Here is a 21,720-nt window from a genome sequence, read left to right as displayed (position 1 = left end):
CATACAGTGCCCACATAGTACCTGGCCTAGATAAGAGTAACATACAGTGCCCACATAGTACCAGGCCTAGATAAGAGTACCATACAGTGCCCACATAGTACCAGGCCTAGATAAGAGTACCATACAGTACCCACATGTTACCTGGCCTAGATAAGAGTAACATACAGTGCCCACATAGTACCAGGCCTAGATAAGAGTACCATACAGTACCCACATAGTACCAGGCCTAGGTAAGAGTAACATGCAGTGCCCACATAGTACCTGGCCTAGAGAAGAGTAACATACAGTGCCCACATAGTACCTGGCCTAGATAAGAGTAACATGCAGTGCCCACATAGTACCTGGCCTAGATAAGAGTAACATACAGCACCCACATAGTACCAGGCCTAGGTAAGAGTAACATACAGTGCCCACATAGTACCTGGCCTAGATAAGAGTAACATGCAGTGCCCACATAGTACCAGGCCTAGATAAGAGTAACATACAGTGCGCACATAGTAGCAGGCCTAGATAAGAGTAACATACAGTGCCCACATAGTACCTGGCCTAGATAAGAGTAACATACAGTGCCCACATAGTACCTGGCCTAGATAAGAGTAACATACAGTGCCCACATAGTACCAGGCCTAGATAAGAGTAACATACAGTGCGCACATAGTAGCAGGCCTAGATAAGAGTACCATACAGTGCCCACATAGTACCAGGCCTAGATAAAAGTACCATACAGTGCCCACATAGTACCAGGCCTAGATAAAAGTACCATACAGTGCCCACATAGTACCTGGCCTAGCTAAGAGTAACATACAGTGCCCACATAGTACCTGGCCTAGATAAGAGTAACATACAGTGCCCACATAGTACCAGGCCTAGATAAGAGTACCATACAGTACCCACATAGTACCAGGCCTAGGTAAGAGTAACATGCAGTGCCCACATAGTACCTGGCCTAGATAAGAGTAACATACAGTGCCCACATAGTACCAGGCCTAGAGAAGAGTAACATACAGTGCCCACATAGAACCAGGCCTAGATAAGAGTACCATACAGTGCCCACATAGTACCTGGCCTAGAGAAGAGTAACATACAGTGCCCACATAGAACCAGGCCTAGAGAAGAGTAACATACAGTGCCCATGACTCGCCCCCTGGGCTGTGGGGCACCCGGAACCGGGCTTCATTGCAATGATGGGGGGGGGGTAGTAGTGGCAGCCCGATCCCGTGGCTCAGGGTGGTCAGACTAAATGTTGTGGCAGTCTATTTATAGGGTTTTGAATGTCCGACTACGCCACACGTGGATTGCGGCTATTATGAACCGCCGCTGCAAGGCAGACCGCTGAGGCTGATGGTGTGTGCAGCTGAGACAGTGTAACTCCCCACGGGAAGAGTGTAGCCTCAGGGCAGTGTAGTAGGATGTTGGGGGTGATGGTGCAGGGTGCAGCATAAATCACACAGAATCAGTGTTGCAGTCCAGGGTCTTTTACTCACAGTTGTTATCCGAGTCACTTCTGCCGGCAATGACTGCCCGGGCCGTGCTGCGTCCACCAGGTGAGGAGCTCGGTCAACCCCCAGGCAATTCAGGAGTATGGCACAGGACTCCCTTCTGTCCTTTTTCCGGCCTCTCGTGCCCACCAGTGACCACACTTCTGTCCAGCTGCCTCGGGCCTTCTCTTGGTGAAACCTGTCGCCGGTTTCCCTGACCCTATGTGGTGCCTTCCTAGTGGGTGTAGCAGGGGGCCACACCAATAGATGATCACGACCTCCGGTCTTTGGCTGAGGGATAATTTACCTCCACCAACTTGGGAATCCGGTACCCTTATTCTGCCTGACCCTTCACCCGATATCTCGTGGGTTCTTAGGGTCCCTTCTGCCTTCTTGTTTCTGGAGCCTTTCTACTCCTTTTTCTCTCCACCTTTCTTCCTTCCTTCTCCTTCTCCTCTTCTCCCTTCTGGCTCCGGCCTTCACCCTAGGCCTGCCTCGTGGAGCTGAGCTCAGACTGAGCCTCAGCTCCCTGTCAGCCCTCTCTGGCTGAACTTCTTCTCTGAACGACTGAACCCTCACTAAAGATGGCTCCCACCTTTTATCTACTTTACTGTGTCTGAGCTCAGATGACCTGCAACCAATGAGCTCCTTCCTATGCTCCAGAAACCGTCCCCTTCTGCTCCTACATCACTGGGTTCTCTCCCCCCTCCCCACTCCAGCCAGGGACATGGTCAGTTGTGCCTGCATATATATAAATGGGAGCACCGTCGAGCTGTCCTCCGGAAATGGGGTGAGTGTGTATGTATGTGTGCAGCTAACTGAGCCCTGGTCCACACTCCATCCTTACCTGGGAGTGGAATATCACACCTATGGTTAAGGTGCAATACCCCTGTGGCAACCGAACCCTCGGGGCGCCACACCCACATAGTACCAGGCCTAGATAAGAGTAACATACAGTGCCCACATAGTACCAGGCCTAGATAAGAGTACCATACAGTGCTCACATAGTACCAGGCCTAGATAAGAGTACCATACAGTGCCCACATAGTACCTGGCCTAGATAAGAGTAACATAAAGTGCCCACATAGTACCAGGCCTATGTAAGAGTACCATACAGTGCCCACAAAGTACCTGGCCTAGATAAGAGTAACATACAGTGCCCACATAGCACCAGGCCTAGATAAGAGTAACATACTGTACCCACATGTTACCTGGCCTAGATAACAGTAGCATGCAGTGCCCACATGTTACCTGGCTTAGATAAGAGTAACATACAGTGCCCACATAGTACCAGGCCTAGATAAGAGTACCATACAGTACCCACATAGTACCTGGCCTAGGTAAGAGTAACATACAGTGCCCACATAGTACCAGGCCTAGATAAGAGTAACATGCAGTGCCCACATAGTACCTGGCCTAGATAAGAGTAACATACAGTGCCCACATAGTACCAGGCCTAGATAAGAGTACCCTACAGTGCCCATATAGTCCCTGGCCTAGATAAGATTAACATACATTGCCCACATAGTACCAGGCCTAGATAGGTGTAACATACAGTGCCCACATAGTACCTGGCCTAGATAAGAGTACAATACAGTGCCCACATAGTACCTGGCCTAGATAACAGTAACATACAGTGCCCACATAGTACCAGGCCTAGATAAGTGCAACATACAGTGCCCATATAGTACCTGGCCTAGATAAGAGTACCATACAGTGCCCACATAGTACCTGGCCTAGATAAGAGTACCATACAGTGCCCACATAGTACCTGGCCTAGATAAGAGTACCATACAGTGCCCACATAGTATCAGGCCTAGGTAAGAGTACCATACAGTACACACATAGTACCAGGCCTAGATAAGAGTAACATGCAGTGCCCACATAGTACCTGGCCTAGATAAGAGTAACATACAGTGCCCACATAGTACCAGGCCTAGATAAGAGTAACATACAGTGCCCACATAGTACCTGGCCTATGTAACATACCTGGCGGCGTCCTTGCATAGTGGTCCATCTCCCACTGTGCAAGAGCGCGCACTTGATCTCCAGTCCAGTCTGCTAGCCTGGCTTCCCTCCATGCTGTCTGCTTGCCTCTGTTTCTGCTGCTTAAGGGCGGCGCCCGATCACTTCCTGCTTCTTGTTGCTGCTGCGGGCACACCCCTTGTGGGTCCTCAGCCTATTGCTGTCTGTCACCTGGTATTTAACCCAGCTCCTCCCTTGTATCCTTGCCTGAGCATTGTGTTTCATTCAGTGTGCTCCTTCACTCTGAATGTGCCAGGTCCCTTTCTGTGTTTGCTTGCCTGCCTTTCCTGAGGCTGTATTTCCAGGCCTGTCTGAACTCGCGCCTTGCCTGTTCGTTCCGCCTTCTAGGGGCCGCATACCTAGACCCGCTCCTGTATCTTGTCTGTCCTGTCTGAACACGCTCCTAGCCTGTTCCTTCCGCCTTCTAGGGGCTGCATACCTAGACCCGCTCCTGTATCTTGCTACTGTGTCTGTTCTTGTCTGAATACTCTTCAAGCCTGTTTCCTGTTTTTCTCTATGTCCGTACCTTTCCTTTTTCTGCAGAGTCTGAACTCGTACCTAACTCCTGTTCGTTGTCACTGTACTTCCGTTTGTGAGTTTGTGGTCCACTCGCTACTTCACTGCAAGTACCCTGTGGGTATCTGGTTCTGCCTTTCCCTTCCTGTCTGTTCTATGTGAACAGAGCCCTGTCCCCTCTGCCCTGCCTCGCTCTCCGCTCCTGCGGTTCTCGCTCTGCTCTGACCCTTTGCTCGTTGCTCCGGCAGTCTCGCTCTGCTCTGACCCTTTGCTCGCTGCTCCGGCAGTCTCACTCTGCTCTGACCCTTTGCTCGCTGCTCCGGCAGTCTCTCTCTGCTCCGACCCTTTGCTCGCTGCTCCGGCAGTCTCGCTCTGCTCTGACCCTTTGCTCGCTGCTCCGGCAGTCTCGTCTTGCCCTGCTCTCGCTCACCACTCTGGGCGGCCTCACTCTGCTGTGTTTGTCCGCCACATCTGTGGTTCTGTTCCTGAGTCCCAGTGTGTACTGGGTCCTATCCCGCCTGTGTTCCAACCTGCTAGTGCCTCCCTGTCTGCACTCTAGCCGTGCTTGGCTGTACCCCCCTGCCTGCATACCCGCCTGCCTGCATACCAGTCGTGCCTGCCTATAACCACCAGTCTGTGTGCCAGCCTAACCTGTCTGTTCCTGTATTCCCCTGTGTGGGTCAACAGCCATGTCCGGGGTCTGTCCTGGAGTAGCACCTGGTCCCTCTGCTCGGTTCCTCCTTGGTGCACTGGCGTCGTATGCCGTCGTGCGACCCTGGTCGGATCGGGTAAATAATTAGTTACGCCCCTCCAGGCATTCACTCTCCGGCACGGTCCAGTGGAATCACTACATATACACGCACACGCCAATCAGCCCGGGCGTGTGCATTGCAGCCTAGATAAGAGTACCATACAGTGCACACATAGTACCAGGCCTAGATAAGAGTACCATACAGTACCCACATAGTACCTGGCCTAGATAAGAGTACCATACAGTGCCCACATAGTACCTGGCCTAGATAAGAGTACCATACAGTGCCCAAATAATACCTGGCCTAGATAAGAGTACCATACAGTGCCCACATAGTATCAGGCCTAGGTAAGAGTACCATACAGTACCCACATAGTACCAGGCCTAGATAAGAGTAACATGCAGTGCCCACATAGTACCTGGCCTAGATAAGAGTAACATACTGTGCCCACATAGTACCAGGCTTAGATAAGAGTACCATACAGTGCCCACATAGTACCAGGCCTAAATAAGAGTAACATACAGTGCCCACATAGTACCAGGCCTAGGTAAGAGTACCATACAGTACCCACATAGTACCTGGCCTAGGTATGAGTAACATACAGTGCCCACATAGTACCAGGCCTAGATAAGAGTAACATGCAGTGCCCACATAGTACCAGGCCTAGATAAGAGTAGCATACAGTGCCCACATAGTACGAGGCCTAGATAAGAGTACCCTTCAGTGCCCACATAGTACCTGGCCTAGATAAGAGTAACATACAGTGCCCACATAGTACCAGGCCTAGGTAAGAGTACCATACAGTACCCACATAGTACCTGGCCTAGGTATGAGTAACATACAGTGCCCACATAGTACCAGGCCTAGTTAAGAGTAACATGCAGTGCCCACATAGTACTAGGCCTAGATAAGAGTAGCATACAGTGACCACATAGTACGAGGCCTAGATAAGAGTACCCTACAGTGCCCACATAGTACCTGGCCTAGATAAGAGTAACATACAGTGCCCACATAGTACCTGGCCTAGATAAGAGTACCATACAGTGCCCACATAGTACCTGGCCTAGATAAGAGTAACATACAGTGCCCACATAGTACCTGGCCTAGATAGGTGTAACATACAGTGCCCACATAGTACCTGGCCTAGATAAGAGTACCATACAGTGCCCACATAGTACCTGGCTTAAATAAGAGTAACATACTGTGCCCACATAGTACCTGGCCTAGATAAGAGTAACATACAGTGCCCACATAGTACCAGGCCTTGATAAGAGTACCATACTGTGCCCACATAGTACCAGGCCTAGATAAGAGTAACATACTGTGCCCACATAGTATCTGGCCTAGATAAGAGTAACATACAGTGCCCACATAGTACCAGGCCTAGATAAGAGTAACATACAGTGCCCACATAGAACCAGGCCTAGATAAGAGTACCATACAGTGCCCACATAGTACCTGGCCTAGATAAGAGTAACATACAGTGCCCACATAGTACCAGGCTTAGATAAGAGTAACATATAGTACCCACATAGTACCAGGCCTAGATGAGAGTAACATACAGTGCCCACATAGTACCAGGCCTAGATAAGAGTACCAAACAGTACCCACATAGTACCAGGCCTAGATAAGAGTAACATGCAGTGCCCACATAGTACCTGGCCTAGATAAGAGTAACATACAGTGCCCACATAGTACCTGGCCTAGATAAGAGTACCATACAGTGCCCACATAGTACCAGGCCTAGATAAGAGTAACATACAGTGCCCACATAGTACCAGGCCTAGGTAAGAGTACCATACAGTACCCACATAGTACCTGGCCTAGGTATGAGTAACATACAGTGCCCACATAGTACCTGGCCTAGATAAGAGTACCATACAGTGCCCACATAGTACCAGGCCTAGATAAGAGTAACATACAGTGCCCACATAGTGCCTGGTCTGGATAAGAGTAACATACAGTGCCCACATAGTACCTGGCCTAGATAAGAGTAGCATACAGTGCCCATATAGAACCAGGCCTAGATAAGAGTACCATACAGTGCCCACATAGTATCTGGCCAAGATATGAGTAACATACAGTGCCCACATAGTACCTGGCCTAGATAAGAGTAACATACAGTACCCACATAGTACCTGGTGTAGATAAGAGTAACATACAGTGCCCACATAGTACCTGGCCTAGATAAGAGTAACATGCAGTGCCCACATAGTACCAGGCCTAGATAAGAGTAGCATACAGTGCCCACATAGTACGAGGCCTAGATAAGAGTACCCTTCAGTGCCCACATAGTACCTGGCCTAGATAAGAGTAACATACAGTGCCCACATAGTACCAGGCCTAGGTAAGAGTACCATACAGTACCCACATAGTACCTGGCCTAGGTATGAGTAACATACAGTGCCCACATAGTACCAGGCCTAGATAAGAGTAACATACAGTGCCCACATAGTACCAGGCCTAGGTAAGAGTACCATACAGTACCCACATAGTACCTGGCCTAGGTATGAGTAACATACAGTGACCACATAGTACCTGGCCTAGATAAGAGTACCATACAGTGCCCACATAGTACCTAGCCTAGATAACAGTAACATACAGTGCCCACATAGTACCAGGCCTAGATAAGAGTAACATACAGTGCCCACATAGTACCAGGCCTAGATAAGAGTACCCTACAGTGCCCACATAGTACCTGGCCTAGATAAGAGTAACATGCAGTGCCCACATAGTACCAGGCCTAGATAGGTGTAACATACAGTGCCCACATAGTACCTGGCCTAGATAAGAGTCCCATACAGTGTCCACATAGTACCAGGCCTAGATAAGAGTAACATACAGTGCCCACATAGTACCTGGCCTAGATAAGAGTAACATACTGTGCCCACATAGTACCTGGCCTAGATAAGAGTAACATACAGTGCCCACATAGTACCAGGCCTTGATAAGAGTACCATACTGTGCCCACATAGTACCAGGCCTAGTTAAGAGTAACATACTGTGCCCACATAGTACCTGGCCTAGATAAGAGTAACATACAGTGCCCACATAGTACCAGGACTAGATAAGAGTAACATACAGTGCCCACATAGAACCAGGCCTAGATAAGAGTACCATACAGTGCCCACATAGTACCTGGCCTAGATAAGAGTACCATACAGTGCCCACATAGTACCAGGCCTAGATAAGAGTAACATACAGTGCCCACATAGTACCAGGCCTAGATACGAGTAACATACAGTGCCCACTTAGAACCAGGCCTAGATAAGAGTAACATACAGTGCCCACATAGTACCTGACCTAGATAAGAGTACCATACAGTGCCCACATAGTACCAGGCCTAGATAAGAGTAACATACAGTGCCCACATAGTGCCTGGTCTGGATAAGAGTAACATACAGTGCCCACATAGTACCTGGCCTAGATAAGAGTAGCATACAGTGCCCATATAGAACCAGGCCTAGATAAGAGTACCATACAGTGCCCACATAGTACCTGGCCAAGATATGAGTAACATACAGTGCCCACATAGTACCTGGCCTAGATAAGAGTAACATACAGTGCCCACATAGTACCAGGCCTAGATAAGAGTAACATGCAGTGCCCACATAGTACCAGGCCTAGATAAGAGTAGCATACAGTGCCCACATAGTACGAGGCCTAGATAAGAGTACCCTTCAGTGCCCACATAGTACCTGGCCTAGATAAGAGTAACATACAGTGCCCACATAGTACCAGGCCTAGGTAAGAGTACCATACAGTACCCACATAGTACCTGGCCTAGGTATGAGTAACATACAGTGCCCACATAGTACCAGGCCTAGATAAGAGTAACATACAGTGCCCACATAGAACCAGGCCTAGATAAGAGTACCATACAGTGCCCACATAGTACCTGGCCTAGATAAGAGTAACATACAGTGCCCACATAGTACCAGGCTTAGATAAGAGTAACATATAGTACCCACATAGTACCAGGCCTAGATGAGAGTAACATACAGTGCCCACATAGTACCAGGCCTAGATAAGAGTACCATACAGTACCCACATAGTACCAGGCCTAGATAAGAGTAACATGCAGTGCCCACATAGTACCTGGCCTAGATAAGAGTAACATACAGTGCCCACATAGTACCTGGCCTAGATAAGAGTACCATACAGTGCCCACATAGTACCAGGCCTAGATAAGAGTAACATACAGTGCCCACATAGTACCAGGCCTAGGTAAGAGTACCATACAGTACCCACATAGTACCTGGCCTAGGTATGAGTAACATACAGTGCCCACATAGTACCTGGCCTAGATAAGAGTACCATACAGTGCCCACATAGTACCTAGCCTAGATAACAGTAACATACAGTGCCCACATAGTACCAGGCCTAGATAAGAGTAACATACAGTGCCCACATAGTACCAGGCCTAGATAAGAGTACCCTACAGTGCCCACATAGTACCTGGCCTAGATAAGAGTAACATACAGTGCCCACATAGTACCAGGCCTAGATAGGTGTAACATACAGTGCCCACATAGTACCTGGCCTAGATAAGAGTACCATACATTGTCCACATAGTACCAGGCCTAGATAAGAGTAACATACAGTGCCCACATAGTACCTGGCCTAGATAAGAGTAACATACTGTGCCCACATAGTACCTGGCCTAGATAAGAGTAACATACAGTGCCCACATAGTACCAGGCCTTGATAAGAGTACCATACTGTGCCCACATAGTACCAGGCCTAGTTAAGAGTAACATACTGTGCCCACATAGTACCTGGCCTAGATAAGAGTAACATACAGTGCCCACATAGTACCAGGCCTAGATAAGAGTAACATACAGTGCCCACATAGAACCAGGCCTAGATAAGAGTACCATACAGTGCCCACATAGTACCTGGCCTAGATAAGAGTACCATACAGTGCCCACATAGTACCAGGCCTAGATAAGAGTAACATACAGTGCCCACATAGTACCAGGCCTAGATACGAGTAACATACAGTGCCCACTTAGAACCAGGCCTAGATAAGAGTAACATACAGTGCCCACATAGTACCAGGCCTAGATAAGAGTAACATACAGTGCCCACATAGTGCCTGGTCTGGATAAGAGTAACATATAGTGCCCACATAGTACCTGGCCTAGATAAGAGTAGCATACAGTGCCCATATAGAACCAGGCCTAGATAAGAGTACCATACAGTGCCCACATAGTACCTGGCCAAGATATGAGTAACATACAGTGCCCACATAGTACCTGGCCTAGATAAGAGTAACATACAGTACCCACATAGTACCTGGTGTAGATAAGAGTAACATACAGTGCCCACATAGTACCTGGCCTAGATAAGAGTAACATACAGTGCCCACATAGTACCTGGCCTAGATAAGAGTAACATACAGTGCCCACATAGTACCAGGCCTAGATAAGAGTAACATACAGTGCCCACATAGTACCTGGCCTAGGTAAGAGTAACATGCAGTGCCCACATAGTACCAGGCCTAGATAAGAGTAACATGCAGTGCCCACATAGTACCTGGCCTAGATAAGAGTACCATACAGTGCCCACATGTTACCTGGCCTAGATAAGAGTAACATACAGTGCCCACATAGTACCTGGCCTAGATAAGCGTAACATACAGTGCCCACATAGTACCAGGCCTAGATAAGAGTAACATACAGTGCCCACATAGTACCTGGCCTAGATAAGAGTAACATACAGTGCCCACATAGTACCTGGCCTAGATAAGAGTAACATACAGTGCCCTCATAGTACCAGGTCTAGATAAGAGTAACATGCAGTACCCACATAGTACCTGGCCTAGATAAGAGTAACATGCAGTGCCCACATAGTACCAGGCCTAGATAAGAGTAACATACAGTGCCCACATAGTACCTGGCCTAGATAAGAGTAACATACAGTGCCCACATAGTACCAGGCCTAGATAAGAGTACCATACAGTTCCCACATAGTGCCTGGCCTAGATAAGAGTACCATACAGTGCCCACAGAGTACCAGGCCTAGATAAGAGTAACATACAGTGCCCACATAGTACCAGGCCTAGATAAGAGTAACATACAGTGCCCACATAGTACCTGGCCTAGATAAGAGTACCATACAGTGCCCACAGAGTACCAGGCCTAGATAAGAGTAACATACAGTGCCCACATAGTTCCTGGCCTAGATAAGAGTAACATACAGTGCCCACATAGTACCAGGCTTAGATAAGAGTACCATACAGTGCCCACATAGTACCATGCCTAGATAAGAGTAACATACTGTGCCCACATAGTACCTAGCCTAGATAAGAGTAACATACAGTGCCCACATAGTACCAGGCCTAGATAAGAGTAACATACAGTGCCCACATAGCACCAGGCCTAGATAAGAGTAACATACAGTGCCCACATAGTACCAGGCCTAGATAAGAGTAACATACAGTGCCCACATAGTACCTAACCTAGATAAGAGTAACATACAGTGCCCACATAGTACCTGGCCTAGATAAGAGTAACATGCAGTGCCCACATAGTACCAGGCCTAGATAAGAGTAACATACAGTACCCACATAGTACCAGGCCTAGATAAGAGTAACATATAGTGCCCACATAGTACCTGGCCTAGATAAGAGTAACATACAGTTCCCACATAGTACCAGGCCTAGATAAGAGTAACATACAGCACCCACATAGTACCTGGCCTAGATAAGAGTAACATACAGTACCCACATAGAACCAGGCCTAGATAAGAGTACCATACAGTGCCCACATAGTACCAGGCCTAGATAAGAGTAACATACAGTGCCCACATAGTACCTGGCCTAGATAAGAGTAACATACAGTACCCACATAGTACCAGGCCTAGATAAGAGTAACATGCAGTGCCCACATAGTATCAGGCCTAGATAAGAGTAACATACTGTGCCCACATAGTACCAGGCCTAGATAAGAGTACCATACAGTGCCCACATAGTACCTGGCCTAGATATGAGTAACATACCGTGCCCACATAGTACCAGGCCTAGGTAAGAGTACCATACAGTTCCCACGTAGTACCTGGCCTAGATAAGAGTAACATATAGTGCCCACATCGTACCAGGCCTAGATAAGAGTAACATACAGTGCCCACATTGTACCAGGCCTAGATAAGAGTAACATACAGTGTCCACATAGTACCAGGACTAGATAAGAGTAACATACAGTGCCCACAGAGTACCAGGCCTAGATAAGAGTAATATACAGTACCCACATAGTACCTGGCCTAGATAAGAGTAATATGCAGTGCCCACATAGTACCAGGCCTAGATAAGAGTAGCATACAGTGCCCACATAGTACCTGGCCTAGATAAGAGTAACATACAGTGCCCACATAGTACCTGGCCTAGATAAGAGTAACATACAGTGCCCACATAGTACCTGGCCTAGATAAGAGTAACATACAGTGCCCACATAGTACCAGGCCTAGATAAGAGTAACATACAGTGCCCACATAGTACCTGGCCTAGATAAGAGTAACATGCAGTGCCCACATAGTACCTGGCCTAGATAAGAGTAACATACAGTGCCCACATAGTACCTGGCCTAGATAAGAGTAACATACAGTGCCCACATAGTACCAGGCCTAGATAAGAGTAACATGCAGTGCCCACATAGTATCAGGCCTAGATAAGAGTAACATACTGTGCCCACATAGTACCAGGCCTAGATAAGAGTACCATACAGTGCCCACATAGTACCTGGCCTAGATATGAGTAACATACCGTGCCCACATAGTACCAGGCCTAGGTAAGAGTACCATACAGTTCCCACGTAGTACCTGGCCTAGATAAGAGTAACATATAGTGCCCACATCGTACCAGGCCTAGATAAGAGTAACATACAGTGCCCACATTGTACCAGGCCTAGATAAGAGTAACATACAGTGTCCACATAGTACCAGGACTAGATAAGAGTAACATACAGTGCCCACAGAGTACCAGGCCTAGATAAGAGTAATATACAGTACCCACATAGTACCTGGCCTAGATAAGAGTAATATGCAGTGCCCACATAGTACCAGGCCTAGATAAGAGTAGCATACAGTGCCCACATAGTACCTGGCCTAGATAAGAGTAACATACAGTGCCCACATAGTACCTGGCCTAGATAAGAGTAACATACAGTGCCCACATAGTACCAGGCCTAGATAAGAGTAACATACAGTGCCCACATAGTACCTGGCCTAGATAAGAGTAACATGCAGTGCCCACATAGTACCTGGCCTAGATAAGAGTAACATACAGTGCCCACATAGTACCTGGCCTAGATAAGAGTAACATACAGTGCCCACATAGTACCAGGCCTAGATAAGAGTAACATACAGTGCCCACATAGTACCTGGCCTAGATGAGAGTACCATACAGTGCCCACATAGTACCTGGCCTAGATAAGAGTAACATACAGTGCCCACATAGTACCTGGCCTAGATAAGAGTAACATACAGTGCCCACATAGTACCTGGCCTAGATAAGAGTAACATACAGTGCCCACATAGTACCAGGCCTAGATAAGAGTAACATACAGTACCCACATAGTACCTGGCCTAGATAAGAGTAACATGCAGTGCCCACATAGTACCAGGCCTAGATAATAGTACCATACATTGCCCACATAACGGTACTATACAGTGAGAAACCAAAAACAAGAAAAATACCCAAATAACTGGAAGTAAATGAATAAATCGCACAGTGCAAAAATAATAATAAATAATAAAGGGTATTTAGTTAACATAATTTTGATCAAAATAATGTAAAAGCCATCCGACCACGTCACGGCAACCCTTATCGGACAGCATATAAAAGGGTGTGGCCGCCCTTTGTCTGAGCTGAGACGCTCATTCTGCCTCAGGCTTATGCTTACACTAGGGATCCAGTCTCTCTGCCCTTGTCCATATGTGTGTCACTTGACAAATGGTAAGGTTTTTAATATTAGAGTTAGGACTGTCCCATAAGGGTTGCCGTGACGTGGTGGGGTGGCTTTTACATTATTTTGATCAAAATTATGTTAACTAAATACCCTTTATTATTTATTATTATTTTTGCACTGTGCGATCTATCCATTTACTTCCAGTTATTTGGGTATTTTTCTTGTTTTTGGTTTCTCTTTGCTTAATGGCCTTGTGTGAACATGCATTTATATTTTGCATGCACATCAACTTACGTTTCAGTTCAGGCCTCCAGGTTTTTTCGGTACTATACAGTGCCTACATAATGGTGCCATATGGTGTCATGCAAGTCTTACGGACTCAGATTATTTATGTTGTTCAAGAAAAAAATGCTCATTGTTAATCAGATGGATATAGAAGAATGTACCTATAACTCACGGTAGTATAGATACCGCATCTACAGGCGGTATTGTTCACTTTTTGAGGTTTCTGATCATGAGATTGTTATCAGGGAAGGTCATAAGTGAGAATCTCTCAAGCTGATAACTTCTCACTTCCTACATTTACTCTACATAGAACTGAACAGGATGTTGCACTCAGGCTGCAAATTCTCTTATCATCGTTCTTAAAGTGAATAAGGGGCCGCCAGAGATATCGGGCATCCGCCTATTTCCCTCTCCCTATTGAGAGCACAAGCAGTTTTGACCAGCTCATGGGCAAGGGTGTATGTGTGTGGTTTGGGGTAGTTGGCTGGGGGCATCATGCCGTCTTGACATATGTCTGCGGCTTTAAGAACAGATGTAACGTCACAGTTTCGGGTGACATAACAGTGCTAAGTGACCTAACATTTCCAGTACTTGATCTTTGAAGCCCACATTTCACAAATCTCAGAGGGGTGAGGTGAGATTCTCTGCCTTTTGCCTTGGGCATGTGATCATATGTTGACCTCCTTTGCTGAAGACTGAAAACTCAACATGAGATATAGCAGAAATCCAAAGCCACCCACAAAATACGTGAGTAGTGGAGAAGAGAAAAATGGAGTCACTCCAAAGTGGAGAGGAAAGGAAGTAAGATCCTGCTGAAGGATGTTGCCACCAGGAGACCTCACCATCTGAGAGAGAACAAACCACAAAACCTTTCTTCATAATGGGGCTACAAAGATGCTGAAGAAGAGTTATTGTATATCTAAAAAAGCACCAAAGAGACTATCCTGAAGAAGGGCAGAAAGTTCTGTATTATTGCTGACCAATTTAATGCCCAACCGGAAGAAGGCAAAAAGGGTAAAGTGTCTAGTAAGACATTTGAGGCATACAGAGAGGCTGGAGACAGGAGTTGGTCCAGAAATAGGTCAAGAGCAGAGACGGTCCTACAACGAGAACTACAGAGGGTCATGCTGCATCTAAAAAACAATCAAACATTCTTTGTTTGATTGTTTTTTAGATGCAGCATGACCCTCTGTAGTTCTCGTTGTAGGATCGTCTCTGCCAAAAATCAATGAGTCTAAAAGGAAATGACCGAAAAAGGATACGAGCCAAGAAGCCTCTCTTATAAAAGATGAGGATTGGGCTGGACCCAGTAAAAAAAGCTTGAAGCCAAAAACCAAGAGTCATGAAGCAGTTGGACAGGAGACTGTTAAAAAAAATCTGAGAACTTTGACCTATCCACCGTACCCCTAAGCCTAGAAAAATTCATATTCCACCATGTTCTGGGATATGGATGTTATGGAAAGGTGATGTTAGCCACAGACTCCATCCGGTGAGAATGTGTAGAAGACAGTCCTACAAAACTGGACTTGTAGATGGTCTCTTCCTCCAAATGACCAATGGTAGTAGGTTCCTGTTGCATGGCTATGGTGCCTTTCATACCGAAAACTCTGCCTACATCATGGAGCTGGTCAGTGGGGACACTCTTTGGACACTCTTTACCAACTCATAAAGGAGAACGTGTTGTTGTATCACCATACCATGAAGTTTAGCATATGAGATGGCTGGTGGGATACAATACTTTCCCAAAGGGTCATGCATGATGACCTCAAAACCAATGATGTCCAGCTGACCAGAAAAGGGCACATTAAAATCACAGACTTTAGACTTGTCTTCGATGAGCATTGTGAAACAAAAGCCACAGACTTTTATGGGACACCTGATTTTGCCACAATAGAAAATCTTTTCCAGCCATACAGTGCCACAGTTGACTGATTTGCCTTTGCTGCCATAATGCTCATCTAAAATGGTTGAAGGGAGGTTACACCTCTGAGATGAGGGATTGACTTTGGTCTTTACACAACAGTATAATGGCTAGAGCTGGGAGGTTACACTTCTGAGTTTAGGCTTTTAGCTTGGTGGTCACACAACAGTTTAACAGAACAGAGCTTGAGGGTTACACTTCTGAGTTGAGGCACTGAGCTTGGTGGTTACACAACAGTGTACTGGAGCAGAACCTGGTGGTTACACCTCTGAGTTGAGGGATTGAGCTTGGTGGTTACACAACAGTGTACTGGAACAGAACCTAGTGGTTACACCTCTGCGTTGAGGGATTCACCTTGGTGGTTACACAACAGTATAACGGCACAGAACTTTGAGGATTACACCACTGAGTTGAGGCATTGAACTTGGTCAGTGCTTGGAGGTTATGCCTCTGAGTTGAGGGATTGAGCTTGGTGGTTACACAACATTATAACGACACAGAACTTTGAGGATTACACCTCTGAGTCGAGGCATTGAACTTGGTCAGTGCTTGGAGGTTACACCTCTGAGTTGAGGCATTGAGCTTGATAGTTACAGAACTGAATAATGATACTGAGCCTGGTGGTTACACTTTTGAGTTGAGACCACAGATCTTGTCAGTTACACTACAGACTGATGGTACAGAGTTTGGTGGTTTCACTTCAGAGTTGAGGCACAGAGCTTGCCAGTTGCCAAGAAGAACTGTCTCTTAATATAGTTAGCAAACCACTAACAGTAGACGATCGCCAGCAGCAGCGGCAGAAACATTTCCTTTTTGTTGGTTCAGTCCCAATCATCTTAGTAGAACTCACAGCAGAGCTCTGAGAAATCCACAGTATAATTCACAGTATCCAGACCACAGTATAACTTGCCACTTGCAGTTTCAGGGCTGGTTTGGTCTATGATGCAGGTCAGTCTCTTCATTGTGTATTCCTGTACTAGCCCAAAATGATGGTGCAGTCAGGAAATGCAGAACCACTTGCAATATCACCAGTGCCTGCCTTATTATATCTGCCCATGACGTCCACTACAGTCCCTAAAGACACACCATGGTATTCCTTATCGTGCTTGTTGCAATGGTTCCCAACTACTCAATCAGATCTTAGGGTCTCGTCCTCCTTCAGCTGCTCTCTCTTGGTCCTACACACTACTCACTTCAGTGGCGAGCTCGCTATATGGCTAACTGACTCATCCAGTCCAACCTTTTTTAGCGCTCTTACATGGTCACCGTCATTTCCCCAAACCAGAGGATTTAAGAAACTCTGTAATATATCTTATCAGAATAATATGCTTCTTTCTCCACTTATGAGCCACTTCTCTTCCCCATGCCTCCTGAACTCATTATTCACTCTGATTTACAGCTAAAATCCATCTTGCGCTAAACAAAGGCACCTTGAGAGATCACATTATAGCTGCCTATTGAAGTCTCTAGGGAGAGGAGGAGCAGAGAGACACACCCAGATGATACTCCTGCTTTCTAGTAAGTGTTTATCTCACCCCAGAGCTGGATTCACAGCTACACTACTTAGTACTTGTCTTGCATTCTTGTGCAACTATCAGTTTTTGGTAGTTTCTCCCAACGGGCAGTTCTTGCCTAAAACTGAGCATCTGTGCAACTCTCCTCTTGGCTGTCTCTTGTCAGGGGACCTCCACAAGTATTCAGCACCCTGCTTGTAGACTGACACCTAAAATGGCAGATCATGGCCAACCTGTGTTCCCACCGCTCAGTACCCATAGTGAACATACCTATAACATGCAGTAGCGGCAAGAAACAAACATCAAACAGCATATATACAGTATATCACTTGTCTTTTGCACTAACATAACAGTTTGCAGGAGCCTGCTTGCTGACTAGTTCCTTAAAGGGCCAGAACACAATGCTTTCTGTGCTTTGACACATATATCACATGACCGTACACTTTTAGAGAGTAAATTGAGAACGGGGGTCCCCCGGCTCCTGTGAATAAATTGTAAGCCGCTCATGTGCAATTCTATGGGGGTTGTGAAAATGGAAGTGAACCGAGAGAACCGCGCGTGCAGCCAACTCGTCATTCTCAGCAGCAGGGACATGGGGGACCCCAGATTATTATTATTTATATAGCACCATAGATTCTATGGTGCTGTACATGAGAAGGGGTTACATACCAGATATTGAGATAGTGCTGTCTGAGATGGAAGTAACCCCTTTAAGCTTCTACTTGCTCTTTTAAAGATGTTCTGCAGCAGCATAAATAGTATTTTAAGAGGATAGAAGAGTTAATGTCAAGGATAAATTACGAAGTCCAACATCTCAATATAAACCGCAGCTGCTGAAGAACATCTTCATGTCAATCAGCGACTTACCATCTGGACACCTGTTTTGACATTTTTCAGTATCCAATGAAAGGGCAAAAATTTGTGATTTTTCAATCGTTATTAGGCAACCTATGACTTTTGGGGCATTAATTATATAACTCTTAATGCCCAGAGAGGTTCTGCAGGTTCTGGGCAGGGCAGCCATGATCTGCCGGCACTTACCTTGCTGGTAGTCATATGCCATCCGTGCCAGTCTGTAGACGTAAGTGAAGCGGGTTCAAGCCGTGCTCGCTGCTGGCTCTGCAATCCTGCTCATTGCTCACATATCACACAGCCTCAGCGGCAGGAAGCACAGTGTCAGCCACAACACACGGCAGTGTCAAGACGCTGACATAGATGTGAGCAGGCGAAGCTCGCCCCTACACTGGCGTCATGGAAGACAGCGCCCAGCGCAGCCGAGATACGCATTTTTGTAGAATGATCAGATCTGTTTTTTGCTTTGTATTCTTCACATTTCGCATATATGTATATATATATATATATATATATATATATATATATATATATATATATAGTGCAACCTCCTCCAAAAATAATTCTTCCTGCTTACACCAAACAGTGACAGAGCGGAGATACCATTCTGTTTAGGGAGAATGCACTGAAAGGGGTTCCCCTATCTGATAAACGGGGGCATTGGTGTAATGTGGGGGTACCCACAGGGGCGGCACAGTCTATGGGGGCTCAAAATTTCATCTGCATCAACTGTCAAATGATCGGCGTCTGAAAACGCCGCTTCTCCTTGGAGAGCAGTGAGTGAGCGTCCAGTGCTGCCTATGCAGAGCGCCGCAGTCAAGGTTTGAAAGGGGTTCCCCTATGTCATAAATGGGGGCAGTGGTGTAACATAGGGGTATCCACAGGGGTGGCAAAGTCTAGGGGGTCTCAAAATTTTGCCTGCATTCATTGTTAAATGATCGGCGTCTGAAAGCGCCGTTCCGTCTTGGAGAACAGTGATTGTGCGTTCAGTGCTGCCTATGCAGAGCACCGCAGTCGAGATTTGTTTATCATCAGATGCTCTTCACAGGCAGCGACTGATGTGGCAATAATGATTTTTTGTCATCTCAGTCGCTGCCTATACAGAGCGCAACAGCCTATGACAAACTTATTTCATCTGCTGTGCTCTGCATAGGCAGCAACTGAGGTGACAGAAGATCAGCAGCTAATGAATCAAGAAGGAATCAATCTTCATTCATTACTAAGAGCTAGCTGCTTTTACATTTTTACCCTTTTTATATCCTTTTTCCTAGGGTTAGGACTAGAATTAGACTTTGGGCTGGGGTTAGGTTTTGGATTGTTGATAGGGTTATGATTAAGGTATAAAAAATTGTTAAATAAAAAAAAAATATATAATAAAAAGTAAAACAAATATAACAATTTGTAACTTTTTTTTCCTTCTAATTTTATTTATTATTTTAATTTTTTTTTATTATTTTATTTATTTTAACAAAAAGCGTAAAACTCAAGGTCAAAGCGTAAACTACAATTACTTGAGTATTTTAAACCAATTACAATACATGTGCCTGGCGAATAAAAGCTTAATAGGAATGCCTGTGTACAATACTGAAGGATCGGGGGGATCACGACCTGCAGTCAGGGGGTCCGCAATGCATTCTGTGTGGCCTCAAGCCAGCAGGACATAGACACACTGTCAATAGTGCCAAGGTTAGAGGGCATCGCCCTCCTCCATGCACTGACTGTAGATTGTACAGAGCGCCCTCTGTTGTTTGCCCACCTGTATCTTCAATGTCAGAGAGAAGGGCGACAAGTGGGGGTGTGCACCTGGCACTTATGGGGGGGTCGGTCACAATGTACCTGGCACTAATGATTGTCACTGAAAGGCAGGTAATGGGATGGGGCACAGTGGGGGGCACTAATTGGCTCTGTATGACTGGCATTGAAGTAGGTACTATGTGTGTGTGTATCTGGTGCTGTTTTGAGGACACAGTGGGGCTGGCATTAATGGTTGGCACTGTGAGGCTGGCAGTGTAACATGGCAATATGGCTAGCACTGTAATGAGCCACACATTGTGACCCAGAGATAAGTAAGATCAATACATACTGGATGCTATTTTATGTTTGGACACTAGGGGGCGCTCAGTAACATGATTTTCACACAGTATGCTGTGTTCTTCTGGCAGTGGGTCGTATATATTATATACGATCTATGGGGACAGCCCCTGAAGGATTTACACAACCTATCAATTATACATATTAGCCATTTTTTTTAACAAATTAATGGCAGTTTTTGGCATAAAAAAAAGAAACAATTCACAAAAAAAATCAACTTTTGTAAAGTTTTTTTTTTTTTTTTTTACAAGTGGTTAGTAAAGTGGGCATGGTTATCACAAAGTGGGCACGTCCAAGTTTATGACATTAAAGGAAAGTCTGACAATGACTTAAATCTGGTGCAAAACTACTGCTTCTCATAGCAGAACTGGAGAAAATTAATAATATGGCTGATAACAGAGAACACAAGATTATTGTAACGCTATTTACCGAGGCCCCTGCATGGTTCCTCTCCCCCCCCTCCATGCAGGGACTCCGGCATACTCACCAACCCGACCGCGCGTTGTGGTCCCCGGCGTGATCCCTGCCTTCTGGTGTTGTGCGCGCTGCACGCTCCCCTGCTTTTAAAGGGGCGCGTGCGCATATAGTTAAATGCCCCCAGCCAATAGCTGGGAGGCACTTAGTATAGAGTACACCTGCAAGATGGCTTCCAGGAGAAGACCAGACAGGTGACACGTGTGGGAGACCGTCACGGCTGACTGTCCTTCCAGAGACATCCCCGTTCCCCAGCCTATTGAGGCAGCTACCCATATGGAATCCATAAAAGTCAACAGTGTTGGGCTGGCTGAGCACACTCAGGAAGTCAGTCGTGAGAAGGGATTGCGGTATCACTGCGGTTGTGTGGAGCATCCTGATGGTCTTTGTCCTGAGAAGTCTAAAAAACTCCAAAGCCTTGGGCCACTAGGAGAGGCTGTCCTTGGCAGGAGTATTCCCTCTCCACCATGACTGTGACTGTATCCGTGGCAAGTGGAAGCTTCTGTTTGGAGGGAAAGTTTGTGTTGCAAACCGTAAAGAGTCGGTGTCACATTCTTCCCGTCCGACAGCTCTAGAATCTGGTGAGGGTGTTGTCAGGTGAAGGACGAGCCCTACCGAAACACAGTCATGACACTTCTAAGCAACTACAGCTCCAGATTGGAACATTGTATACGGAGAAGATCGCCTTCCATGTGCTTTCTGGTTTTCCCATAGGTCGTCCAGGGCTGAGAACTTAGGTGTCCGTTCTGGTCTGGAGACCTTGTGTGGAGCTTCGTTGGGGACAGTCAGGTCACAAGAGGTGTCTGGTTCCCATACGTCTTGGTCAGTCAGCTGTGTCGCCATCATCTCTGCCAGGTCTGCTAGTCACCGACTCAGTGTGTGCTGGTGTCTACGAAGGAAGGAAAG

General features: G+C 46.4%; 1 protein-coding gene across 1 annotated transcript in view; it reads right to left on the bottom strand.

The window, feature by feature from the left end:
- SH2D2A (SH2 domain containing 2A) overlaps positions 1–18,636 on the bottom strand; it is a 58,388-nt gene extending 39,752 nt beyond the window's left edge. Inside the window, exon 1 of the mRNA XM_073639467.1 lies at positions 18,439–18,636. Coding sequence (XP_073495568.1) covers positions 18,439–18,460 — 22 coding nt within the window. The 5' untranslated portion in view covers positions 18,461–18,636. The remainder of the gene's footprint in view (positions 1–18,438) is intronic.
- Between the last annotated feature and the right edge of the window lie 3,084 nt (positions 18,637–21,720).

The sequence above is a fragment of the Phyllobates terribilis genome, unplaced genomic scaffold (genome assembly GCF_046119375.1).
Source record: "Phyllobates terribilis strain yellow unplaced genomic scaffold, ASM4611937v1 Scaffold_7__3_contigs__length_470593459, whole genome shotgun sequence".
Lineage (NCBI taxonomy): Eukaryota > Metazoa > Chordata > Amphibia > Anura > Dendrobatidae > Phyllobates > Phyllobates terribilis.
This window is presented reverse-complemented; position numbering and strand designations above follow the sequence as displayed.